This window comes from Nesoenas mayeri (assembly GCF_963082525.1).
Source record: "Nesoenas mayeri genome assembly, chromosome: 2".
NCBI lineage: Eukaryota > Metazoa > Chordata > Aves > Columbiformes > Columbidae > Nesoenas > Nesoenas mayeri.
This window is the reverse complement of record NC_137543.1, coordinates 141,309,659-141,334,142: the sequence shown is the minus strand read 5'-3', so window position 1 is coordinate 141,334,142 and position 24,484 is coordinate 141,309,659. Positions and strand designations below refer to the sequence as shown.

The following is a 24,484-nucleotide window of genomic DNA, read 5'->3' as shown; positions in this document are numbered from 1 at the left end:
CATACATATTTAAACTGTAAAAATGATTGTTGGTGTGATTTTGGCCTGGGACAAGTAACACTGTCCTAGATTATTTCAGGTCACATTTTGTGAATTAAATTGGTTTTATGATAACTCTTTGAAAACTTTGGTGCATTTAATACAATTTTCAAAATCATAGCTACTCTGACAGCTGTTGATACTTTCCTAATTGTTCTCTTTTAGGATGCTTACTTGACAATTGCAGCAGCAAAATAACTTTTTATTCCCACAGACAGAAAATTTTCTATTGTCTAATTTTCATTTGGGATGTGTCTGCCGAATTTTTATATAATTAACATCAACCATGGTACATCTATTCTATTATAACTTGAACAAATGACCATTAAGAGGTTAGATGGACTATGGAATAGAGCTCCTTTTCTGAGTGTTTCTCTCCTTCCCTTTTGGGACCTATGTCATGGCACATAGTGCAGTAAGTACCAGTTAATCAGAGAGTGTTTTCTTTCAACAAAGGGGTTTTCTGACATTATCTGTGTGTTAGAAAACTGATGACTGGGACAAGAAGACCAAGTTGAAAAGAATGCTTTTTTGCTAACTGATATAGTGAGTCTGATAGATCCATCTTTTGTTCTATTGTCATTCAATTTGCGCAAACAATGATAAATTCCTTTTGTGCCTCCTAAGTATGAGTACTGCAGTCATTAATAGCACAGGTGAATTATGTTTACCAGGGTCACGATATGACAAGAAGTTGGATTGCAGCTGAGATACAGATACCTTTATCTTCTGAGTTGTTTGAATGGTGGGATAGGATCAGGTATTACTTCAGTAAGGTAAATCCTAGTGTTAGTAACCGAACCAGTTTTACAAAATGTTCCTGAAAGGATGAATCAGTTTTGTAAACTGTCCCTGAGAGGATGTTTGAGTATACTCTTATCTTAACAACCTAGCTTTTATCTTAGCCTAAATACACATAGAGTGAGGACACTGCACATGATCAAAATAGTTCCAAGATGTTGCAATCGATGTTGTAATCAATACTAAGTAACTGTTACGTATCTTAATGAATATATGAATATGTATGTGAATGGACTGTATAAATACTGTGTAACTTAAACTGACCTGCGAAGCCAGCTTTGGTGCGAACCCCTGGTTTCCCAGCGCTGAAATAAAGCACCGCATATAACTATGCCCGTGGTTATGTGTCCTTGAATGCTAACACTAGCATTGCTTTATTGGATCAGCAATGTTACGCTGGTTTAGACCAGGAATCCTTGGTTATCCTACTATCCTATCTTGGACACTTGCCCAAAATAGCTGTGAAGGGAAGAATAAAAACAAAGTAAATGTATATGCAGTGTTTTTCCTCTAATACTTTCTTGGCCCATGCATATCAGCTGAAGGACTTCCTGAAGCTGATAAGGGTTTTCTGTTTAGCAACCCGTGATGCTAAATCTCTCCTCCAAATACTTGTCAAATATTCCCTTGACCCCATGTAAATTTTTAGCATCCAAACCATTTTCTTGGCAAAGCATTCTGTGTATCTACCATCTGTTGTGCGAAAAGCTGCCTCCTTTTCTGTCTTTTGAATCTGGCTCATACTAGCTTGATTTCATGGTGCCTAGCTCTTGTATTTTAAAAAATGATGAACAGTCCCTTCCTGCCCTCTCCAGGCCACTCTGGAAATATAAGTTTGCCTTTTCCAGGTTGTCTCTTGTCCAAATCAATGAGTCATAGTTTACACATTTGTTACTTATGTTGAAGTTAACCCTTCCCTTTTTTGGAATTGTATAAGCTGTTCACTTTTGTGTAGTAAACTCCTAAATTTTTCTTGTACTGTTTATACTGGATTTTTATATGCTTTCACTGGTGGGATGATGCATCTCTGTGTCATTGTAGATAGAGGTATTTATTGTTCATAGTGTTCTGTTTCAAATACTGATGCGTCGTGTCTAAAGTCTTTTTGTAAAATGTTTGTTTAATGTTTCTGGGAGGCAGGAAAATTGTGTTTTTCCTAATGAATCAGTTAGTACTTTCAAAGTGCTACTTAGAGTTCCAAGGAGTAACTCAGCAGTCAAGATAGCAGTAACATTTGATGGGGCAGAACTAGACATACTGAAAAGCTCTCAAGATTCCTTGGAACTTTTACTGAGACTGAAATAAATTCCTATCAAATATAAAAATATCCAGTGGATAGAACTGTATATAATCATAGAATCATGGAATAGTTGTGGTCAGATGGCACCTCTGGAGATTGTCTAGGCCAGCTGTCCTGCTCAGAAAAAGGTAGACTAGAGCAGGTGGATCAAGGCCTTTTTCAGTCAGGCTGTGAATATCGCAAGGATGCAGACTCCCCAGCCTGTCTGTACAATGCATTCCAGTGTTCATTTACAAATTAAAAATAAATAAATAAATAAAAAGAAAAGTTTTTTTCCTACATTTAAATAGTTTCCTGTATTTAAATTTGTGCCTGTTGCCTCTTTCCACTGGATACCACTGGGAAGTCTGACTCCATCCTCTTTACACCTTCCCATCAAATATTAATAAGATTCTCTTTCTCTTCCCTCCTCCCCAAACCTGGACTGAGCAATCCTCTTTCTGCCTCCACTTATATATGAGGGCCTCCAACCTCTTAACAGTCTTTGTGGTGAAATATATTAGTAGCATTTCACTACTAGGTAAAGTAAAAACCTTTTTCTTCCTCAACAGGACTACACCTGTCCTGTGTCTCTGAAAACTACATTTTAATTTTTCTTTTCTGAATGTGTGTGCCTATGAAAGAATAGCAAATTTTTCCACAGGCTTCAAGGATTGTGCAAAATTTTATGCTGTATGGACTTATAAACTCTTAGTTGGATGGATAGATGGATAGAATAAAAAGTTACTAGTATCTGACAAGCTGTGACTTTGCTTGAGGAAGAAAAATAAATAGCTGCTTAGTATTGTAACCAGATGTGTAACTTGTGAGCATACTTTGTGACCAGCCTGCTATCACAGCTGCTATTAAATACTCACAATGTGGGTTTTTGTAAATTACTAGGTAGCTGGAGTGTGTTTAAGACTGCCGCATATCTTGTATAGTACCAGCAGAAAAAACAATGACATAAATGCACACGTACATTCCAGCTGTACATGTCCAATGATACTAAAAGATGTGACTTGCACCAGTTGTCCTACCTTATGCTTTGCTGTAGATGAATATTTATTTCAATAACTTTCTTTGTCATTTTAATGTGTGATGGTGTATTGCAGTTTTCAAAGGAAATTTAAATATTGTTGGCTTTTTTAATAATAATTCTGGATCCCTTTCATTAATTGTATAGATCCATATAGATACATTCTACTTTTGTCCTTCTTATGCAATATCTAACATCCTGCATCTGTTAAGTTGTAGAGTTCTGATCTTTTTGTTGTAATAGTGACTGTTCTGTGTTCTTTTTGAAAAACAAATTAGTGCTTCATGCTGGTGGTATTTCTGTCTCATTGCTTCATCCATTATTCTATTCTATTATTCTATTCTGTTCTATATAAACAAGTCATGATTTTCTGAGTATCTATTAGGAAACATCATACTAATCAGAGGTCAGTTTACCTGTCTGTTTAAAAAAATTTAAAAACTCAGCAACAGCAAAATCCAAAAAAACCCTACAACAAAACCAGAGTAGAACTGTATACATCTTCAACCAGAAAAATGTGAACATGCATAACGACTAGGTTTTTTGATAGTGTGTTCAATAAAGCTTTCTAACACTTTTATTTCCAGGGTTACCTTGAGGAATTGGTACGACTCAGAGAAAACCAGCTATCTGAATCCGTCTCACAGAATAAACTGCTGTTACAAAGAATTGAAGATATGGATCTAGCCCATAAAATGGAGAAGGAACAGCTGGAATTTATCATTGTGGAACTACAAGACCAGTTGTAAGTCAGTATAATGGAGAAACATTCTTAAAGCGGTATTACTTGAATTATTTAACTATAGAATATGAAGAACTTATGGTTCTGTGGAGATGAGTCAAACTTCTTAAAGAAATCAATGTATTTTAGTTTGGTGGGGGTTTTTTGTTTGGTTGGTTTTGGTTTTTCTGTTTGTTTGTTTGTTTGTTTTTCCCCTGACAAGCATTATATTCAGAAATGGCTCCCCTGAAAACTGAAGTAGTGTAAGAAACAATAATTCTGAGATTTATTTTTTTTTAGTTCTGAAATAGCTTACAGTAAACTTGTTTAAATTTTAAACACATTTTTATAAAATGTTCTTTGTATTTTATTACTTCTAGATTTAATTCTACCCTTAAAAATACTGGAAGCAGCTTTATTTTGAACACTATTTTTAAAATGTTAAGCAGGAGTGGATAAAGAAATATTTATTTTCTTTGTATAGATTCTATTTTATTTGCATGGGGCTCAGATACAGTAGAAGTTCATCTGGTAGTCCTAAAAATATTCAAAATGATGAAACAGTTTGCTACTCACCCTTTCTTCAATGTAAGGCAAAATGCTAAAACAGCAGGAGAAGGTTTAATTTTTTAATAGCATATGTGACTCCTAATGTGATAAATATTCAAATGTCATACGATCCTTACACAGTTTGTCCTCCCAGCCTTGTCTGTTGGGTAGGGAGGTATTGTCCTTTTTGCAGAGACACTCCCTGGTAATGTTTAAAGACCTAGAGAAACAGGACACTTGCTATGTGGTGATAAATTGCCACGAGGCTGCTAGAGTATGCATCTGTTCATAACAAATATAAGATAAATTATTTTAACTTATATCTGGAGTAGTTTGTATGTGTCTGAGCCCTGAAGTAAAATGGAAGTCATCTATGGCCTTTAGGACCAATCCAGGATGGAGAGAATATAAAGATGACTTTGGGGTACTTTGGTTCCCGCTGCCCATTGTCTCACAGAGACACCACCCAGATGGGTCTTTTCCATGCAGTAAAAAGTACTTCTAGCTTGTAAACAAAGCTTTGAGTTGTTTTCTTACCCGCTCTGTCTTGTGGTAGATCATTTTTTTTTGCCAGCGCCTGAAATGGATTTTATGAAAATCCTCAGAAATGCAGCATTTGCATTTTATTTATTCCAATTTCAGAGATGAGGAAGAAAAAAGATGTTTTTCCAAGTACTTTTTTTCTTCTTCTTACTGATACAGCTAATGATTCATGTTATACCTCTTTGGCCTCCCTGATTATTTGGGGTATGTGAGGGCGTGAGCTGGTTTCACAGTATCACAGTATCACAGTATGTTTGGGATTGGAAGGGACCTCAAAAGATCATCTAGTCCAATCCCCCTGCTGGAGCAGGAATGCCTAGGTGAGGTTGCACCTAGGTTTAAACTGATTCTGATACTTGGAAATTTTGAACATTCAGTCCTGCTGTTATTTTTTTTAGCTGAGCTATATGCAATCAGACTGTTCTAAAGATCTCAGTCCTTGGGGTTTGATACTGTTTGCTGGCTTTCTTATGTAAAGGCTCAAATTGTGGAGCAGTTTCTGTTGTGTCTTGACAGTGTGTCTTGTACAGCTCTTTGTGGCACACTGCAGTCAGGAGCCTGGACTACACTATTTGGTATAAATATCTAGTAGTGGAGGTATAAATTTGCATTGTTATTGCTGTGAGTGCAGCGTGTCTGCCAGATGAACTCTTCTTAAAGTGTGTTAGGAACTCATAGTTTCTTGTAGAGGACAGAGAAGGGAAGAAATATTCCTAACAGGTTTCTGATGGTCAGCAGTCATAATTAACATCATTTAATCGTTCTTTCATGCTTGTTTTTCCATACTTTTTTCTTTTTTTTAATTTTTTTTTATTCTCACCAAGGGTGACCTGGTAGCAGAGTATGTTGTATCACTAATGTGTCTGTAATGGGGCATGAGTTCTGGCCAATTGCTTTTTATGGTCCAGCTGTTTTGCACGGTGTTCACATAATTCCAAATCTTAGTGTTTTGCTCCTCTACCATTTTGAAGTAGTGAATGTATGCTGTAATCTTTTTAAATTCTTTATCAGCAGGTAATAGCAAGTTTGGGATTGTAATTCTGCCCAAGGCGTACTACATAACTCTTTGTAAAACACTTTGAGATCTGATTTAGGATCATTTGCTGTGTAATGGAAACTATTATAAATAAATATTCTATATTTTATTTTTAATGATGCTTTTCTGTTCCACTGGCTGTTGTTAAGTTAGCAAGTCCTACCGCTTCAAACTTCTGTTGTTTATTTATTGATGTTTCCAAAATGACATTTCACAGGTATGCAAGCCAAAATGTTTTATGTGTATTCTCAATGGATTTGGGTAGAATCTGAGTCTATGTCTGGGTCTCCCTCCCCTCCTCACCACTCCCTCAAAAAAAAAATATTAATTTTTAAAAAAGCAGGGGATGGGGAATAGAGATCTGACTTTCTTGGCAATATAGGTTGTTCTTGTTGCTGACTTGGAAACCAGATAGCACTAACGATCAACAAGGCTTTCAGGATATAAATTAGATTACCTATGGAGAAACTTCTCCATATTCACATTTAATAAGGCAGTTTCCTATAAAGCATTAAATAAATACGGAGATAGGAGACTGAAGAAGCCCGGAAGTAATTTTTGTTTTACAGCTGCTATGCAAAACTTAATTCTACAATGTTGAGTATTCTTAACTTTGCCTCATACGCTCCAAACTACAATGAACAACACAGCTTCAATTAAGTTAAAAGCCATTTCATAGGTCTCATGAATACCAATATTTGGAAAATAATGAAGCTGAGAATGTATCAAATTAGTTATTCACAAAAGAGTAACATTTTTTTTGTCTCTCAACTTAGGATTTCTTTATAATATCCCCACCTATCTGGGCACTGGATGTCTCACTTTGCTGACAGGTGTCTGGTGGCAAATCAAGTTAGAAAAATGAAACTGCAATAAACCACCTGGTCACCTGTTGGACGTGTTTAAACTAATGCACAGCTGATCAGGAAAAGAAGAATGTTCAGACTAGATATTAGAGAACATTTCTGTACAGAGAGGGTGGTCAAACACTGGAACAGGCTTCCTAGAGAAGTGATCGATGCCCCAAGCCTGTCAGTGTTTAAGAGGCACTTGGACAATGCCCTTAATTATACACCTTAACTTTTGATCAGCCCTGAAGTGGTCAGGCAGTTGGACTAGATCATAGGTTTAAATCTCTTCCAAGGACAACCAAGAGAAACCTGTGATCCATGGCATGCCTGACTGAAGATAACAGTTTGAATTCCATAACATTCAAAATGTGACGGGAGAGGGGCCCCAAATCATCAAGAAACTGTGTCCTGGAATATTTGAAACTCACAATGGCAGCCATTTCTTCCTCCTCTAAGATCTCTCAAAGAAGTGTTGAATATCTCTTGGGAAAGAGATATATTTAATTGCACACGCCATCAGTAAAAAAATTCTGAGCATACCCCCTAATATAGGTATATTTATTTATTAATTATATACATGTACTACTGTATTAATGTATTATGTACATTATAAAACAAACACAAAAATAGAAATTAAAGAGGATGATATAAGGATGGTATGAACACTTTTAATTTGTTTGTTTGTTTATTAATAGTACCAAATGTATTTTCTTCCCATACCCCAATGGACTCTTATGAGCCCCATTTTGGAGACCACGTCCTTGAAGGACTAGTTAGCTCAGGCAAAGAAATAACTGGACAAAATCTGGAACTGTTTGCCTACAACATCCTTGCAGTAAAACTATTTATCTCAGCTTAAACAGGCTTTATTCCCCCTTAGGGTGATTCTTAGCCTTTCTTTTGGATTACACACTACCTGTGTCTAAGGCAAACACTGCTGATCTTTGTTCCTTTAAAGTTTAGATTCTGCATCTGAAATTGATATTTATATATGTTAAATATTGATGTATGATCACAAGAGAGATTCCATCAATTTCCTGGATAGTGACTCATCTCCTGCATAGTGACTCATATTATAAAAGCTAATCACTTTAACAAAATCCCTTTTAAATAAAATGATAAGGGAAAAGAAAAGCATTGTATACAGAGGTAAAAACCCCTGAAGTTAAAATGCTTTAATTTTTTTTTTTTCTGCTGTGTTTTTTGCTGATATGACAATAGTGATTTGCATAGTGTTTACCAACATGGGTTTCCTCCTAAGATATTTTTCAGGTTGGTGTGCCTGGGATAAGATGATACAGCCCCTTTGTCCCAGTTGGTGCATTTTTTTTGTTTTTATTTCTCACTTGTATTGAAAATGTATTTCTTAGGTTCAGTGGCTCTGCTATATTTTATAATGCTCTGGTTTTTATCTCCCTCTGCTGTTTCTTCCTATATCCCTGTCTTGTTCTGGTGTTTCGTGGAGGGAAGGAAAGTCAAGAAATCTCTCCCATGTTTGGAATTTTGTCTTTGGTTGTGCCACAAATAAGACTGAAATAAAATTGTAATTGCAGGGAGACTCACATCTTACATTGTATTAAGCTTTTCTGTATAATATAGATTCTTTTGTATGTTTTACGAAATCTTAAAGCTAGTGTTTTTAATTCATCTGGCTGCTACTTCAGAATCAGTCAGCCTTTTTAAGGCCCAAACAGTGTTTGTACTCCCTCTTAATATTTTAATATATGTCTGAGAGATCCAGGAGTATCACAGAATCACAGTATTGCAGTTCCTATCTGAATAACACCAATGTCTTTGTAAAGACAGGAAACAACAGTTTAGTTGCAACCCTGAGAGAGCGTTTTTTTCAGTGACACTCCTTAAGCACAGTAAATGCTGTGTGTGTGTTTCCATCAGAGCTGCACACAGCATGTCAATGCTTCACTCTCTGCCCGGCATCCACTGTTGGAGTAGAGTGTCCACACAGCTGTTTTTCCCTGTGTCGGCTCTGCTCTGAGCTCAGGCTAACTAACACATCCAGCCTTTCAGCAAAGTCCACCAGCTTGTTCTCAGCACCATCGGAACACAGATACCATAGTTACATGAGAACAGCGTGCCACAGTAAATCCAGACATATTTACGTCCAGGCAAAAGGAGCTTCTCTATTTCAAATACATCATGTACTGACAGGTGTATTATGGAGTACTTAAAGGATGATTAACTGTATTCTTTGCAGCAAAGGTGATTCCTTTCCAAAGACTGATCATGCACCATGTGTTTAAAAAACTTGCTTATGAAAATAGTACCTGTGCTTTTCCTCGTTTTGTCACGATTCTGGTTGTAAATGCTCCAGATCTGTCAGTGCTGCCACAGAGACTCTGCCCGAGAGAGCGAGGAGGGTCACAGAGTTGCAGAGGGTGTAGGAAATTGAATGTAGTAATGGAATTCCTCTACTGCATAAGTACAGTAAATCCAATTCATTGTAGCTGATTTATTTTCTCGCTGGAAAGAACTAGGAGATTAAAATTGAATGTTTGATCTTCTTGGTGATTTTCTTTCCTAGAATGTCAAAACTGAGAACGGTAATCCTTCTTTCCTTTTAAAGCTTTCATGGATCCTTGATATCAAACCATAATTCACATTAGCCACGCTTTTATTTCTAATGCTTCCTGTGTGTCCTCTGACTCCCTCAAGTTTGCAGAAGCAGTTTTAAATCCTTAAGTCTGGTTTGCTTTTGTCACCTTCTTTTCTCAACTTGTCTGTCCTTTTTATTTTTATTTTTTTAACACAGTGTTGTTTATGCAGTGTTTTGGATTTTATTTTTGTGGAATTCTTTCTTTTTTTCAGTTTGCTGCAATATTGTACGCCTGTTCTATTTTACAAAGGTGTGAATAGAGAGCAAGACGGAAAGTTCTGTTTTCAGTGAGGTGGACACCTGTGAAGACAATGGGAGGGGTGTTTTTTGTTTAAAAGTGTACCTAGGAAAAGTTCAGCTGGGCATCATACATGGACAGACTCCCGCAATTCAGAATGGAGCTTACAGAGTGAGGCATAGCAAAGAAATAAACATAATTGAAAACAATTGCAGCCAAGCCTCCAAAATGATGGGGGACCCACTATTCTTAGAGTCCAGGGGGATTGCAGGGATTTATTGCACAGCAGGAAGCCAAAAGTTTCTGGATTCTTCAATCAGCTTGAAGAAAAAAACTTACTCCTTAGGATGCAGTAGATAGGGAATGATTTTTAAACCCTCATATTTTAATTTCTCATTCTGAACTTTTAAAAAGAGGGTTTAAAGGGTTTTTATTAAAATAAATCTTAAATTTCAAAATGTTAAAAGCTCTTGAAGTTATTGGTATCTTCAAGGACAAGATGTGTTGGTATATTTACAACAAAATGCTGTCTGACTCTGAAGAGAAAGGTACTAGTTTTTGTAATGAATTCCCCCTCTCCCCTCTTCCTCCCCCTTTTTACCCTTTTTTTTTCCCCCTTGTTTTCTCTCCTTAGTGGGTTAGACAATCATAGGGACTTTCCTCTGACCATTTTCCATTCTTAATGGCACTAGTATGGCAATGAGTCTCCTTCTCTGAGTCTCTAATGCATAATACTAAAATCTGTTTTTATAGCGGCGTCCTATCTCTTTTCTCCCATAGCTACACTTTTAAGGGTAAAGGCATCACATAAAAGTAGCAAGTAAGAAAGCTTGAAGTCACTTGCTCATTAGCACTATGTGCATCCAAATTCCAGAATTTTTATCCAATGGTGAATTATAAGGTTGGGAGCAGGGGGAAGTAAAGCCTTTAAATACAGTAATGCAAGTGTTGAACCTTTGAGGGCCTCAGTACAATGCAGTTGCGAATAATGTGCATTCCCAGTAGGAAAGCATATTGTATGCATCATGGAGTTTCTTCCTCTGTTAATATTACCTGAACTGTGGCAGAAAAAGAATAGTTGGTTTGGCATGATAATGTTAAAGAACCTATACAACAAATACCAAAGTTCTCCTCTTTTAATTCCACAAAGACAACTATCTCATGTCTAGAATAGGTCAACCCGAGGCTTTGATTTCATAAAAAGGTTTGATAAACTTAATACTCACAGCAAATGGAGGAGATAGAGAACATCAGCTAAAAATAGGATAAGTCAATCACGATGCAGAATCATTAGCTCCTGGAGTACAATAAGAGAGACTGAATTTGATCTGTTTGTGCTTTGCCCATTTAGATAAATAATCTTGCATTACTATTTGCTTCTGAGAGTCCAAATTTTTCTTGCTTCATTTCTTAACCCTTATGTACATTTACTGTAGATTTGCTTCTATATTCTGGAAGATAGTGAAGGGAAAAGTTAGTACTCGATAGTGTGTATATGTAAGTGAGAAGAGTTCAGCAAAAGTTACTTGTACGTTCTTCTAATATATTTAATGCAAGTTACATGAAGTTCAATGCCAAACTAATGAACTTTAAGCGGCAAATGGAAAAGATATAACCAGTTTTTTTGAGGGTGGAAAAATACTGTCAGGTTAGAATGGTGAGGAGAGGCTAATTCTATATTTGCAGAGATATTACATTATCATTGATATACTGCATCAATCTAAGAGTCTTTAGACAGAAGACATTGATATTTACATTATCCTAAATTTCAGTTTTATTTGGATATATTTGTTGTTTTAAATCAGATCAAGAATGACATTTCATCCAGTAAAAAGGAATAGAAAAATCCATCTTATACTTTTAAAACAAAATTAAGATTTTCTCTAAAATACAGACAGTTTGACCAAAGGAAACATGAGTTACAGGTTGGTGTGTGTACACAGTCACAGAAATGCTTATGAGGTTTTTTGGTGTGTTTGTTTGTGGTGTTGTTGTTTGTTTGTTTTTCATTATGGATGATATTGGTAAATTTAGGATACAATTTGTTGTTCTTTCTTCAAAATCCAGTTTTAAGGCTTTAACTTTCTGTCTTGGATTTTCTCAATGTTTTGTTAAAAACACAAATTATTTCCGTGAAGGCTTAAAAATAGAGAAAAGTGAAATGTCTGTAGTTATAACCAAGAAAATACAGTAAAGTGTGTTACCTGATTTCTTGAAAAAGAATTTTATTAGCTGCCTTTCTATTTGTATAGCAAGTGGTTGAGATTTAGATCAGTGCTTTTTCTGTTTGTCATTGAGATATTATGCAAAGTAAGTCAACGTTCCCTTATTCACTTTTTCGTCATTAGAAACGTGTCATGCTACGGGAGTTTATGTGCTAGTTTTGGCAAATACTTGTCTATATGGAAGATTCATCTTGCAGTTATAATATTGGATATTTCTGCTGAAACTCTGGCTTCCTTAATCTGACAGCAGAAGTTTTAAAAAGTGGTTTTTCTGTCAACCCAAAGTTTAGTCAACCATTTTGTGGTTGATACTGCTGTTTATAGTGAATCCAAGGGAAGTATGTTAAAATGACAAAAAAAATTGAGAAGACCACTACTTTTAGTGAAGTTTTCCTGATCTGTTCTGAAGGAAGATTTGTATTTACCTGACTGACATGGAAAAAAAAAAATCATTGAATGATGAGGTCCCTTTGAGAGGATACTTACTAAAGGCAAATTTGATAATCTGTCCAAAAAAGCTGTTTGCTAAGAGTCCTCCATTTTCCAGCAGGAAGGATCTGAGAGTTGAAGAAGATAATTAAAAGCTGCTTTTTGGTTGTTAGTCAGGTTCAGTATTTTTCTTGTTTTCAGTCAGGACCTACTATTTGGAGAAACAGGCCGTGTTGTGTCTGTTATCCTTCTCCAAAGGAATCGGGCCTGGTTGTGTCAGTCACGAACTGCACTGGTATTGTAATGAGCATATGCAAAGTTATCATATTGTAGTGTGTTTTGCTCCAGTTTGAATGTGTGTATTCTGAAATAAAATCTCCACTGTAATTAGACTAGAACTCAAGAGTCAAGCTACTGGTATTTCTGCCAATATAAGCTTATTAAAGTTACTCCAAAGGTCAAGGAGATCAAAGGCTGTATAAAATTGATGATGGTATTTTTATGACTGGAAGATATATTTCAAGATCTCTAAGAAGTAATATAGGAGGACCAAAAAGATTGCTGAAGGAGCTTCGAGGAGGTCAGTTCTGTGGCACAACTAGAACTGTTGCTGTTACACAAGAAGATCTGTTGGCCGGTCAGAAAGAGTGAGAACATGTGGTGCGGTGGGACACACCTGCTGTTTTTCACTGCGGACGCTGCCATTAGAAAGTCTGCTGGGAACTAACTGCTCTGGCATCTAATTTGGGGACAGGGCACAAACCTGAGTGGGGTGATATATTGCAGCATCAAAATCTGCTGGTAAGTAACTCATTTTCATACCTGCTGATCTAATTTCTCAAAGTCCAATGACATACCAGTCCAGACAGCTCACTGTCTTGCTACAGTACTGACAATTTGAGAGTTCTCCTTTATTTTAGAGTTGCTTTTACAGATTTTTGTTATATTCATGCGCGCTATCAATTTGAGTTTGCATTCCATATTTACTGTCCTAAAAAAGAAAGGTTTTTAAAGCTTGTTCTTTCTTATTCAAATGTTTTCTTTTGTTTAAGCTTTTATTTTCACTTTTACTTTTCACTACTCAGGTAGTTCTTGAACTGGAGCACTGATCTGATATAATTCCCTTTCTTAGGGAATTAGTCTGTTTGATTTATTTCCTGTCTTCATCTGCTGGTAGGAGGGCAAATTGCCAACTGGACTGGCATTTTCTGGATTTGGAGAAATTAAACTTGCAGGTAAGAAATTACTGGTTTTTCATAGGTATAACTGGAAACAGAACTGACTTTTTGTTTATTAAACAAAAAAAAAAAACAACACCTGTGTAAATGGGTCTTTCAGAACAGGCTTCCAGTGAATCTGGATTTGATCCAGGGGAAATTGGAAATCCAGTCTAGCTGAAACAACACCAGAAATGTTATGTGGCTACCAAGATAAGGCTTTTCTACATTACCTTTTCTACATTTTCTACGAAACTTGAGATTATTTTTTATTTGGTTATTTATTTTTAGGTTCCCAAAGGTTACAGTAGTTACAGTATAGTAAGTGACCCAAGATAATAACTTTTTAATATAATTTCAGTTTTATGTGCAGGAACCCCATGTACAGGCTGTCTTTGTCCCTATCCGCCCACTATAAATGAGCAAATCAAGTCAGGTCACAGTTGCAAGATGCAGAAGGCTTAGATGTGATAATTTGAAGGAGCAATTTCTTATCATTTTGAGAGGTAGCTGAGCTGCCAAAAGTGATGCTAGTGCAAACAGAACTGGTATGAGTTAAATATATATTTCTAAAAGGCTTTTTTAAACCAAACAAAACATTTCAATCATCCATTTTCAGAGTGGCTCCTATGTGATTGTACCAGACAGCTGAAAGGGCAGCACACTGTGGAGCCTGGGTGGAAGTGAGTAGTAATTTATCATTCATGTGCACCATAAATAGTGATATTCTGCTTGTGCTTAATAAACAATCTCAAAAGAACAAATCATGAAATAAACATCTGAAATAAATGGAAGTTGAGGAAAGCGGCAAGTAAATATTCTGGAAGGTACCTGACAAAGACTGGGACAGTGAACACTAGTGGAGAAGGACATTTATCAGAAGACTTCACTAATCTTGCTTTTCCCTGCTACTTCAATACACAATTAGAGGACTGAAAGTCAAAAGCATGCAGAGGCACTTCTGGGAACAGCTGTATAAACCTTATGTTAATACTGTGGCTGTTGCTGTTATTCTTGAATAAATGTAAGAAAATTTACAGGCCTGGAGGGACCGTATGTATCTGCACTTCAAGCAGATGCTTATTCCTAACCTGGGACTATGTTCGTATTGATAAATTAATGAATCATTAGTATTCTTTTGTAACAGGCAGAAATTCATTAGCAGGATGTTTTTACTGAATATTTTTCTTTGTTTTCTAAGAGGAACTTCATTTAAATAGCAGTTCATGCTGTAAAGAACAAAAAATATAAATATAAGCCAAATATTTATTAGTTTTTAATGAGGTATTCTAGTATTAAGATGAAGTTCTCAGCTCTTTTGTTGCTTGTTTTTCCTAACAAGGTACTAGTTGTAGGAGTACTTTGGATTCATATGAGTTTTTATTTCTTTAGACATTAAGAAAACACCACCACATTGTCATAAATGTCATAAATTAAACAGGGTATCCTGGGCTCACATGGTGAGACTGTGTATATTATACTTCTGTTATATATGTGCATTATGGAAAAATCTGTGCCATGAAGTAATAAAAAGGCTATTTGATCATTTTAAAACAATTTTTTGAGAATGCATTCTGTCTCCAGCATCACTAGTGCCTCTCTCCTGTAATAAATCTCAAGAAGCATTTTGCTGGGTTTGCTTCATTTATAATTTTTCAGTATGAAAATAGTAATTCAGCAATTACTTCCAAAGGAATCAGAAATACTCTCTCTGCCTTGCATTTCTTCAGTATTTCTTGATTTTTTGTAATGTTTTTCAGAACTTTAAACACGATACAAAGTTACCTACTAAAAATATTTTCTGAGGTCAGGACTGCTCAGGGCACAAATGGTGAGAGCAGGAGAAAAAGGAAGAAGTTCACAGGCTTTCAGACAACCAAGAATTTTTTCATGCCTAGATTAGGTGATATACCGTAAATCTGTTTAAGCCCCCTGCTCTCATAGTAAATTGTTACATATTCTCCCTACTCTACACAGAACTTTCAACACTCTGCAGTCTCACTGTGTTAGTCCAGGATTCCCCATTCAGCCATATCTCACACACTGCCTTTCTTTCATTCCAAAAATAATCATACATTCTCGTATTAAGTTCCACTCTATTCTCTGTGTACCAGCTACCTTCCTGAGATTGTTACATTTAGCAGCCATTGTTCTTATCTTCTTTTTGGCTTTCAACATTTCTATTTCCAGCCTGAAGAAAAGGAGTTAACAGCTTTTTGTATATGCTCGTTTGCACTTTTTCACTCAAATTTGATTGTATTTCGTGCTTTTTATCTTCATAGTAAACCCTTTTGTCTCTCTTTTCCTCTTCTGTTTTTTGGAATGTCCTTGCTTTTACTCATGTATTAAATGGCTTAACGTACTGTCTACAAACCTTATCTTACTTCATCCTTAAATCATCACAGGTACAAAAAAGTCAATAAAATATTGTTCTATTGAATTTTATTTGAAAAACTAACTGTATACTTGTGATCTTCAGTGTTATGATGTATTATGGATTTTGTTCCATATAACTTATGCTTTTAAGTTATGAGGCAATATCCTTCATAAAATCTAGGCTCATTCAGGTTACTCTGGTTTTCAGTTGCTGTTTCTTACCAGTGGTTCATTCTTGGAAAGAGCAGCAATAGAATAAAATCTGTTTATACGTAGGCTGTTCCAGTTCAGTGTGTTTTATTATAGACCAGCATTTTACATGGAAGATTACGTATTACAATACATTATTTTTATGTGAACTTTGCCAGCTTTGAAATGCTTCCCCGTCAAAGCCCAAAGAGTTCACTAGTTCATTTTAATGTGTGTATAAATAACAGAAATACTAATTTTACATTTTATTCTTGAATATTTTGTGAAACTTGTTTTGCTCTCTGAACACTTTATTCAATTTTTCCTCTGAAAGCTTTTATATGCCAAACTGATTTTGCTGCACTAGCAGATAAATAAGTTTTAATAGTAATATTCTTCTTTTGGTTAAACAGCTTGACAGTAAACACACAGAGGATAGCTCCTAATCTTCATTGCACTCACGGTGATCATTAGGAAAAGTCCTACTTAGACCCTGCAGTGTCACAGCCCAGAGTTGGCCAGCACTAGTTACAGTGTTTGCATTCTGAGGAACAAGAGAGCTACTGTCGAAATACCGTCTGCATTGGAGAAAATCAATTGTTGTCTTCTGAGAGCTCTTAACTCCTAGAAAGAGCTGCTCTTGTCTGATCCAGAGTAGGACAGCGCTCAATAATCTTGTGCAGCATTTTTTCACATTGAGTGTTTTGAAATGTGAATGTTTTTTTCCTTAAAACTTGGTCATATTTCATTCCTTTTTAACTCCTTTCCATGGTAAATGCTTTTGTTGCCATTTCTTTTAATCTTCCTGTTTTTGAATATTTGTAGCAGGATCATTTTTGCCTCATGGTGATGAAGAGTTTAAGGATGATGTGTGCTCTGTAGATATGGCACTTACGGACATGGTTTAGTGGTGGGCTTGGCAGTGTTAGGTTTACGGTTGGACTTGATGATCTTCAGAGTCTTTTCCAACCTAAATAATTCTGTGATTCTGTGCAGTTTAATACTTTGACTCTTAAAATGATTCTGTTTAATATGCATCGCTTGATACTGCCTTTGATTGTCTTGAGAGAATTGCTGTTTGCAAGCAGTGCCTTTACTAAGTCTTTGCTGCAATGGAATCTCATGATACTTTACAAATGGCTGCAAGAGAGCAAACAGCTAAATTTATCTACAAGGCTGAAAAAATAGGTGGTAACTACCAGCACCCTCTGTGAATATTTTGTCTAACTTCTTATTTTCTATACTACTATTTTATATATACTGAATACCATGTTTGGACTGATTTTATGTTTTCTAAGTTATTTTTACAGATCTTTAAAAATTCAAACCAAAAGCATAAAAGTTTTAAGAGGAGAATCGTTACCTCTGTATCCTATTTGATGCCAAATTTCTTCCTGAGCATGGTGAAGTTGTTTAAGTAGTAATCTGCTGGAATTGTCTTTAAATATTGTTATGCTAAAATCCCTGGAGCAGCTTGGTTATGCTTTGTTTCAGAACTTTTATCTACACAGATTGAATTTTCAGGTTACTATAGCATAAAGATTTATGGAAAAAGCTCCAGTATAGAAACCTACATAAAATCCCCAAACTCCACTATTAGCAACATGTCTGTAGATGTGTGGTTTTGTCATCTTTGCTCAGCATGTTTATTTAGTAATAACACTGCTGCTGAGTTGTGCGGTGGTAACCTACAGGAGTTGTCCAAACAGGAACTTACATGTGTGTGTTAATATGGGGATGAATTTGCATTTAGTTACTGCATGCAGAGTTGCTAATAAAGCTGTGTCCTGTTACGAAGCTTCTATGGAGGCATGCAGGGAGTCCTTCTGAATAGGAGGTGATATTGTGTACCTGGCTGACCTTGTGAGGACTCATTAGGTCACTGTGTCAGCTTCCTCAAATCAACAAGCATTTAACACACCTGTTTAATATCCAATGTGTCTGGTGGGATTAGGGGAATTACATGTGGAAGTGAATACCGTACAAGATATTTGAAAATATTGAGAGCTTTGAGTTTTTAAAATGGTTATTCCTATAGACCCCATAGAGAGAAGGACAGGAGGAGAAATCCCAGGGTAGAAAATTTGTTTGTTTGCTTGCATGAATGCTGGAGGAATTCATCATCACAAGAGTTTCTTGAAAGTAGTTTTGTTCACTGCGGTGCTTCACCACCTCCTCTTGCAAAATTGCTGTGTGTCTGTCTCCTCTCTCAAACTCAGCTACTAAAGGTTCCTTACTGAACTCACTACCGTCTTGCCTTGTTTTGGGGGAAATTCTGACTTACTGAGGCCATTACTGAGGTTCTGGTCTAAACAGTTCAGATGCCACCAAAATAAAAACTGCACTGTAAAAACAGACCTGTTGACAGTGTTATTTGTGAATTCACATGAATGTATGTGTGCCATGAATAGCTATTTAATTTGCTATGCAGGTTGGCATTTCAGATAACAACATGGCATTTGGCTTTGAACTCCTGAGTATATTTGGTATGGAGATACGTAACATTAGCTCTTCTGTTTAGGCCACAGATAGTCAAACTTGTTGTAAAGCAGCATTTTATTATTGCCTAGTATTTCATGGATTTATGGGTTAACAAGCAATATTACTTCTGTTTCTAGAGCTATTTACAGCAGTACAAGGGTAGGTTGGAGGTTGGCTTGTACTATTGAAAAAGGCTGGTCTTGTCTTGAAACCTGAAGAACCATGTACTTTCCTCATTCCTGTGTGACTTTCGTGATATAATAATGTCCTTGTTTCCAGAACTTTAGAAAACTGGTCTGCTTCATGGGACAATGAGGCAAAACTAATTTTAACAGATAAGGTTCTCAGGTAACACATTTTCTCTAATTTAAAACCACAAATTACTAGAAACTGTAAGGTGGTAGAAAACAGAATAGCTGTGTGTTATATTTTACCTAGAACCATGTAACAGAGTTAATATGTCTTGTTTTTAATCCATTCTGGAACAGTATATTGAGGGTGTGTGTTCAAACTGAAAAACTGGCAGCGGTGGGGGTGGAAAGGATATCACATTCCTATAATCAGTTTGCAAAATAGTTGGACTGTTAATGACAATCATGCTGGCAGAAAGAATCTGTAGAAAGCAGTTGCTTTTTTATTGCTTTTGCAGAAAGATTCTAATTTTAACTTTTCTCCTGCTCCTAAACACTTCTCAATATTTTTCTAAGTTTCTTCCTCTAGGAAAAATCAACAGTTTAAGATGCTTTTTGAAAACTATTAAATGTTGGTCACTTGAAGTAGAACCTCAACTTGGTCAGGACAATTTGTCCTGTTGTTTCTTTCTGTATCTTAAGGAATTGCATTTAATAGACTTAGATTTACTGCTTTTTGTATTCACAGGACTGTGCTAAAGAACAATGACTTGAGATCAAGACAAGAATTAACTACTCACCTCACCAATCAGTGGCCTTCCCCAGGAGCTCTGGATGTCAATGCTGTTGCCTTGGACACTCTGCTCTATAGAAAGCATAATCAACAATGGGATGAGTAAGTCAAATATTTATAATATTGATTTTGATTCACCTTCAGAGGAACAAGGAAACTCAAAATTATACGTTTCCCTGAGCATACTCTTAAATGTATCCTATTGGAATTACCTGTTACAATGTACAAAGATCAGCTGGGAGAAAAAATAAATATCAGTCTTTCTTACTTACCGTAAAAAAAAATAATTCCTTTGGATTTATTGAAAAAAAAAGCTTTAGGAAAAAACAGTGTTTTGGGAGACAAACAGTGTTTAAGAGAAGGAAGATTAACTGCCTAGGTTTCATTAGAAACCTTATTGTGGAGAATATGAAATACCTAGTTAGGTCTTTAAATGTGTTACTAGTAAATATCACTTGCTTTACAGGAAAAGTTTTCAAAGTCTGGACCAGCTTTCAGCAGACGTTAGTCTTTCTCAGTCCTCTCTGGATCCAGGTCACTCACAGGATGGGAAGCAGGATAGAATGAACTTGTTAAATGAAGGTACAGAGCCAGTCCAGTGGCTTCAGTTTATGTTGTTCTTCATAGCTCTGATCTTTGGTCTCTGTGAGGTGAATTTTCAGTGTGAACAGAATATGCATGGAACAGCATATTTTTTAATTGATATGCAAATTGTTTCAGTTTCCCTAAGGACTATGCTTCAAATAAGTTTGGATTTATGAAGATGCCCACCTCCCCAGTAATTATAAGACTACGTGCTGTATCTAAAGCTAAGCTTCAAGATATATTCCTTCTCCATCACAGAAACAGGGACAGCTCAACTACAAGGACGATCTTCTGTCATCCTTCTGCAATTACTACTGCAAATAATTTGAGTTCTTTAAGTTTTCTTTTTTGTTTATTAGACATTAAAGGCACTGGATTTGCAACCGACACTGTCATGTTTACCTCTTGCCTTCAGCATTTGTCTGTGGAGATGCAGACTGACAGTGGTTTTGTCAAAACAGAGGAACACGATGTGAACCATGCTAGTATAGAAATGTAATATACACAGACACCCCCTTTCAGAATCTGTACTTACCAGCACTGAGCTGCTCCATCTTCTGGGCAAATGTAAAAAACAGAAACATGCTGGAAGACTTCTGAAATGGCATTTTGGGTACAGAATATAAGTTGCTATTAAAAAACAATCCTTTTTATATCTCATCAAAAGTTAACTTTAAATAGACTTGACAATACAGTAGTTTGTAACTATAAAATTCTTGGGTTTAAAATATCAAGGATGTAAAATCTAGAACTGTTTAAAAAACTACTAAACAGTCTTAAAATCTAAATTATTTCAAGTTAGCTTAGAGAAAGTGAAATAGAATTTGTATGGCTATTGAGAAGAGAGTTCCTGTCTACTTTCAACTAGCTTTTTTTTTTTTCAATATTAATCATTTAAAGTTATACTTTGTTTTACGTTCTGTAAATTAAGATGTGGCAAAACCACTGATAAGAACAGTTTAGGTTTTGATTTCAAGACTCCGTCTTTAAGGTTAGCATAACATCTCACTTCTAAATTATTGAGGTTCATCAGTACCTAAGTTTTAATACGATTTTGTAAGACACAGCTGTTCAAATACCTCTTGTCTAACTTCCAGTATGGTGGTTTTAATTAAAAGATTAGAGGTACTAAACTTTCACTTTACTATTAAGCCCACTCATGTAGTCAGATTTTTAGCTTCACACTTGTTGAAATTAAGGGCTGTGGCTGAACAGTGTTCACTGCTCTTTGTGTGTTTTCTGTCCTCAAATTGAATGTAGTCTTTCAAGGATAGTTTTTATGGGAATAAAGAGTATTTTTTTTAAAGTCAAGACTTTCTATAAGAGCTAATCCAGTTCATTTGTTTGGGAAAGCTATTCAGTCACTTGAAAAAAAAAACAACTCAGAGGTGAGGCCTAAAACCTGGTGGAAACTTCTACTAAGATCCGCAAGTGATGCAAGAGAACTACATCTCACTTTTGTTGGTTTTGGGTTTTTTTTTAATAATGAATTGTTGGGCAGGGTGTGGTTTGGGTTGTCTTGGTGTTTTCTTTCATCTTTCTCATGAGATGAAAACCATTCTGTCAGGAAGAAGAGACACAATTTTAAGAAATTCTACTTCATAGATGTGTTTTAAAAAATTCCATTAGACTGGCTTATCAAGAAAATATTGTGCCTGTGACCTTTTAAATGTTATTTTAATCTGTAGTTCAAAGTGATCTTTGCTATTCTGTGGCTGAGCCAGGAGGATAAAATAGGGAGATGCCGGTAGACGAAATTCTTTATAATGTAATTGGAGTTGGCACAAAATAGCTTGAACGGATGTTTTGAGAGGGAACACATAAAATAAATTGAAAAATTGTCAAATGCAGTCCTATACGTATAGGATGTTCCATGTTAACCATCAAGTGTATTTGGGTGGCAGGGCAGATACTCGTGCTGCCACTGTTGTGTTGTAGGGCTTTTTCTGGTGGTCAGAGCCTAACGTACTTCAAATTACCAAAGTTTAACACACCGTGTTTATTTTCAAAGAAATATATCCTGATTCCAGTCAATTCTACTCCTTTCTGAGGGATTCAAAATTATACCTCTGGTACTGACATTATATTAGTAACCTCAATTTCATTTATACATAATTACTCAAATGAAACTGGTGCTTGAATTAGGGACTTCTGTTCTCCATGGAGTCAGTGGAGACTCTGAGTCCCCATCCAGAGGGGGCTGATGATGGCCCCGCCTGCACTGCCCAGGCAGGGACCGGGAAATTGTGCCATTAATTACCTGTCTTCCTAATTGCATTTACGAAGTATGTGTGTGCTGAAGTGGTGATATGTAATTCATAATAGTATGGATGAAACAGTTTTTCTGTTCCGTCATGGTTTTTTTGTGATCAAGTAATATTGTGCTGTAAAAATGATGAGCTTAATTCTTGTTTCTCTCGACAGGGAAGGAAGACACTCCGTCGTTGCTTGGTCTTTGTGGCTCTCTTACTTCAGTAGCAAGCTACAAATCGCTCACAAGTCTTAAATCAAGTGAATATCTTGCAAGTCCCACAACAGAGATGACAAGTCCAGGCTTAACACCGTCTTGAGATAAGCACAAGAAGAAAGAACTTTGTGTTATACGCATTTGGTTTATGTTCCATAAAATGACTTGCAATGAAGATTGCTAGTTCTAAGTTAAAAAATAAGCTGCTTTATTTTTAATTTTCATGGTTACCTGTTTAATTCATGAAGTCTGTCAGTTTCATTCCCTTTTTCCCCCCCAGAGGACTTTTCAAATTTTCTGTTTCAGTCTTGAATTATTTAAAGCTCTTGGTCAGGTAAAGGACATGTGAATCAATATGTAGTGACTGATTTTTAAAATGAAACAGTTGAAAATCAGTCCCATACTTAACTGCCATGACCTTTGTTTCTCCTTGCAATGGCCTGGCCCTACCGTAGCCACGGTTCTTCTCTGCAGTGCTTTAAACATCTACCAACTGTTGCAGAATAGACAGGGAATCCTTAACGCCAGTCTTTGCAGGCAAGTAAATATTTTACCTAAACCCCAGCTTTTCATCTGTGTATGTTGCATAGGGCCTCAGATAGAATACTTAACCTATCAACAGCTCTTCTCAAGTTGACTCAGTGTTAGACTTTACATTCCTGTCAGCATCGTGGCACTTAGGAGAAGTTCGAATCACACTGAAGAATCACACTGAAACACACTTACTAATGCTTGAAGTTGCATGTGACTAACAAATGTAAGTTGATAATTTAAATCAAGCATACTTAGCAATTTGTAGATTTTGAGGAAACTCACTAAATGCCTTTGAGTGACCTGAGTTCCAGATAATGAAACATTATATGAGAAATTTCTTGGTTTATTGGCCTTGCTAGAAAGATGGGGACTAAGGATGGTGGGGTTGGCACCTTGGGAAGTGTGGATGTGTCTTGATTGGCAAGATCCCAAGGAGAGTGAAAAAGGTGAAACAAAGACAATGCAATGACAGGATTTTCATGTTAAAGATTTTTCTCATTACTGTAGTAGTGCAATAGGTATTTTTCTTGATTAGGTAACACAACAGAACTTATTTAAGTCAGTCTTCTCAAATTACTTGCCATTGATTTAAATTACTGATAGGAAAAAAAAAGACACTTTTTAAAGTGAAATTAACTTTCCAGATTACCCTACAAAGTTTGCAAATTAATTTTTTGAATTGCAAACTGTATTCTTAATTCTTTGTAAGATACAATGGATCCTTTATCTATGAATTTTGCTAATCAAGGTAATGCTTATCAGTATGATTAGTAACTTTTTAAACAAGACTTAAATGCATGTAAGTACATTGTATTTATAAATGCTAGGGAAAATGCTTTTTTGTGCCAAAGAAGTTTCATAAATTGTTTACATGAGTAGCTGCAATACAAAACAGATTTTTAATTATTGCTTACTCTTAGATGTTTACAGTATGTCACTACACTGTACAGTTTGGGTTGATTTGCCTCTTGTAATGGTACCTTGGCACTACTACTATGATCTGCTCATTTTAGGGTGGGCTTGAAAGAAAGGATCTGCTCTTACCTGTACTAAAACTATGGGTAATGTTGAGTCTTTTAAAGTATGAGGCTGTGCATCTCTGGAACTCAAGGCACTGTTGGATTTAGCTGGAGGAGGTTCAAGATACATCTCCTCAGCTCTCTAGTCCACAGTGCTGGTTGCTGCGTCCATGGCAGGTAAACAACTACTGGTGCCATTTTAATGCAGATTTTAAAGCAGCTTCGCAAAATCCACCAGACCTTTTCTTTCAAGCCCCCATCTACCCACCCAGTTAATTTCTCTGTAATAAACTCTGACTATTAAATCCTTTCATACACTGTCAGAATG

General features: G+C 36.1%; 1 protein-coding gene across 3 annotated transcripts in view; it reads left to right on the top strand.

Moving 5' to 3' along the window:
* Window positions 1-22,706, top strand: part of RUNDC3B (RUN domain containing 3B) — a gene marked incomplete at both ends in the record, with an annotated part of 51,332 nt that extends 28,626 nt beyond the window's left edge. The window contains 4 exons of one of the 3 annotated variants that reach the window (XM_080340508.1): window positions 3,746-3,903; window positions 19,507-19,653; window positions 20,018-20,133; window positions 22,561-22,706. In XM_080340508.1, the coding sequence (XP_080196634.1) occupies window positions 3,746-3,903; window positions 19,507-19,653; window positions 20,018-20,133; window positions 22,561-22,706 (567 nt within the window). The remainder of the gene's footprint in view (window positions 1-3,745; window positions 3,904-19,506; window positions 19,654-20,017; window positions 20,134-22,560) is intronic. The other 2 variants (XM_080340506.1, XM_080340507.1) reach the window with 2 other exon arrangements.
* Window positions 22,707-24,484: the final 1,778 nt, after the last annotated feature.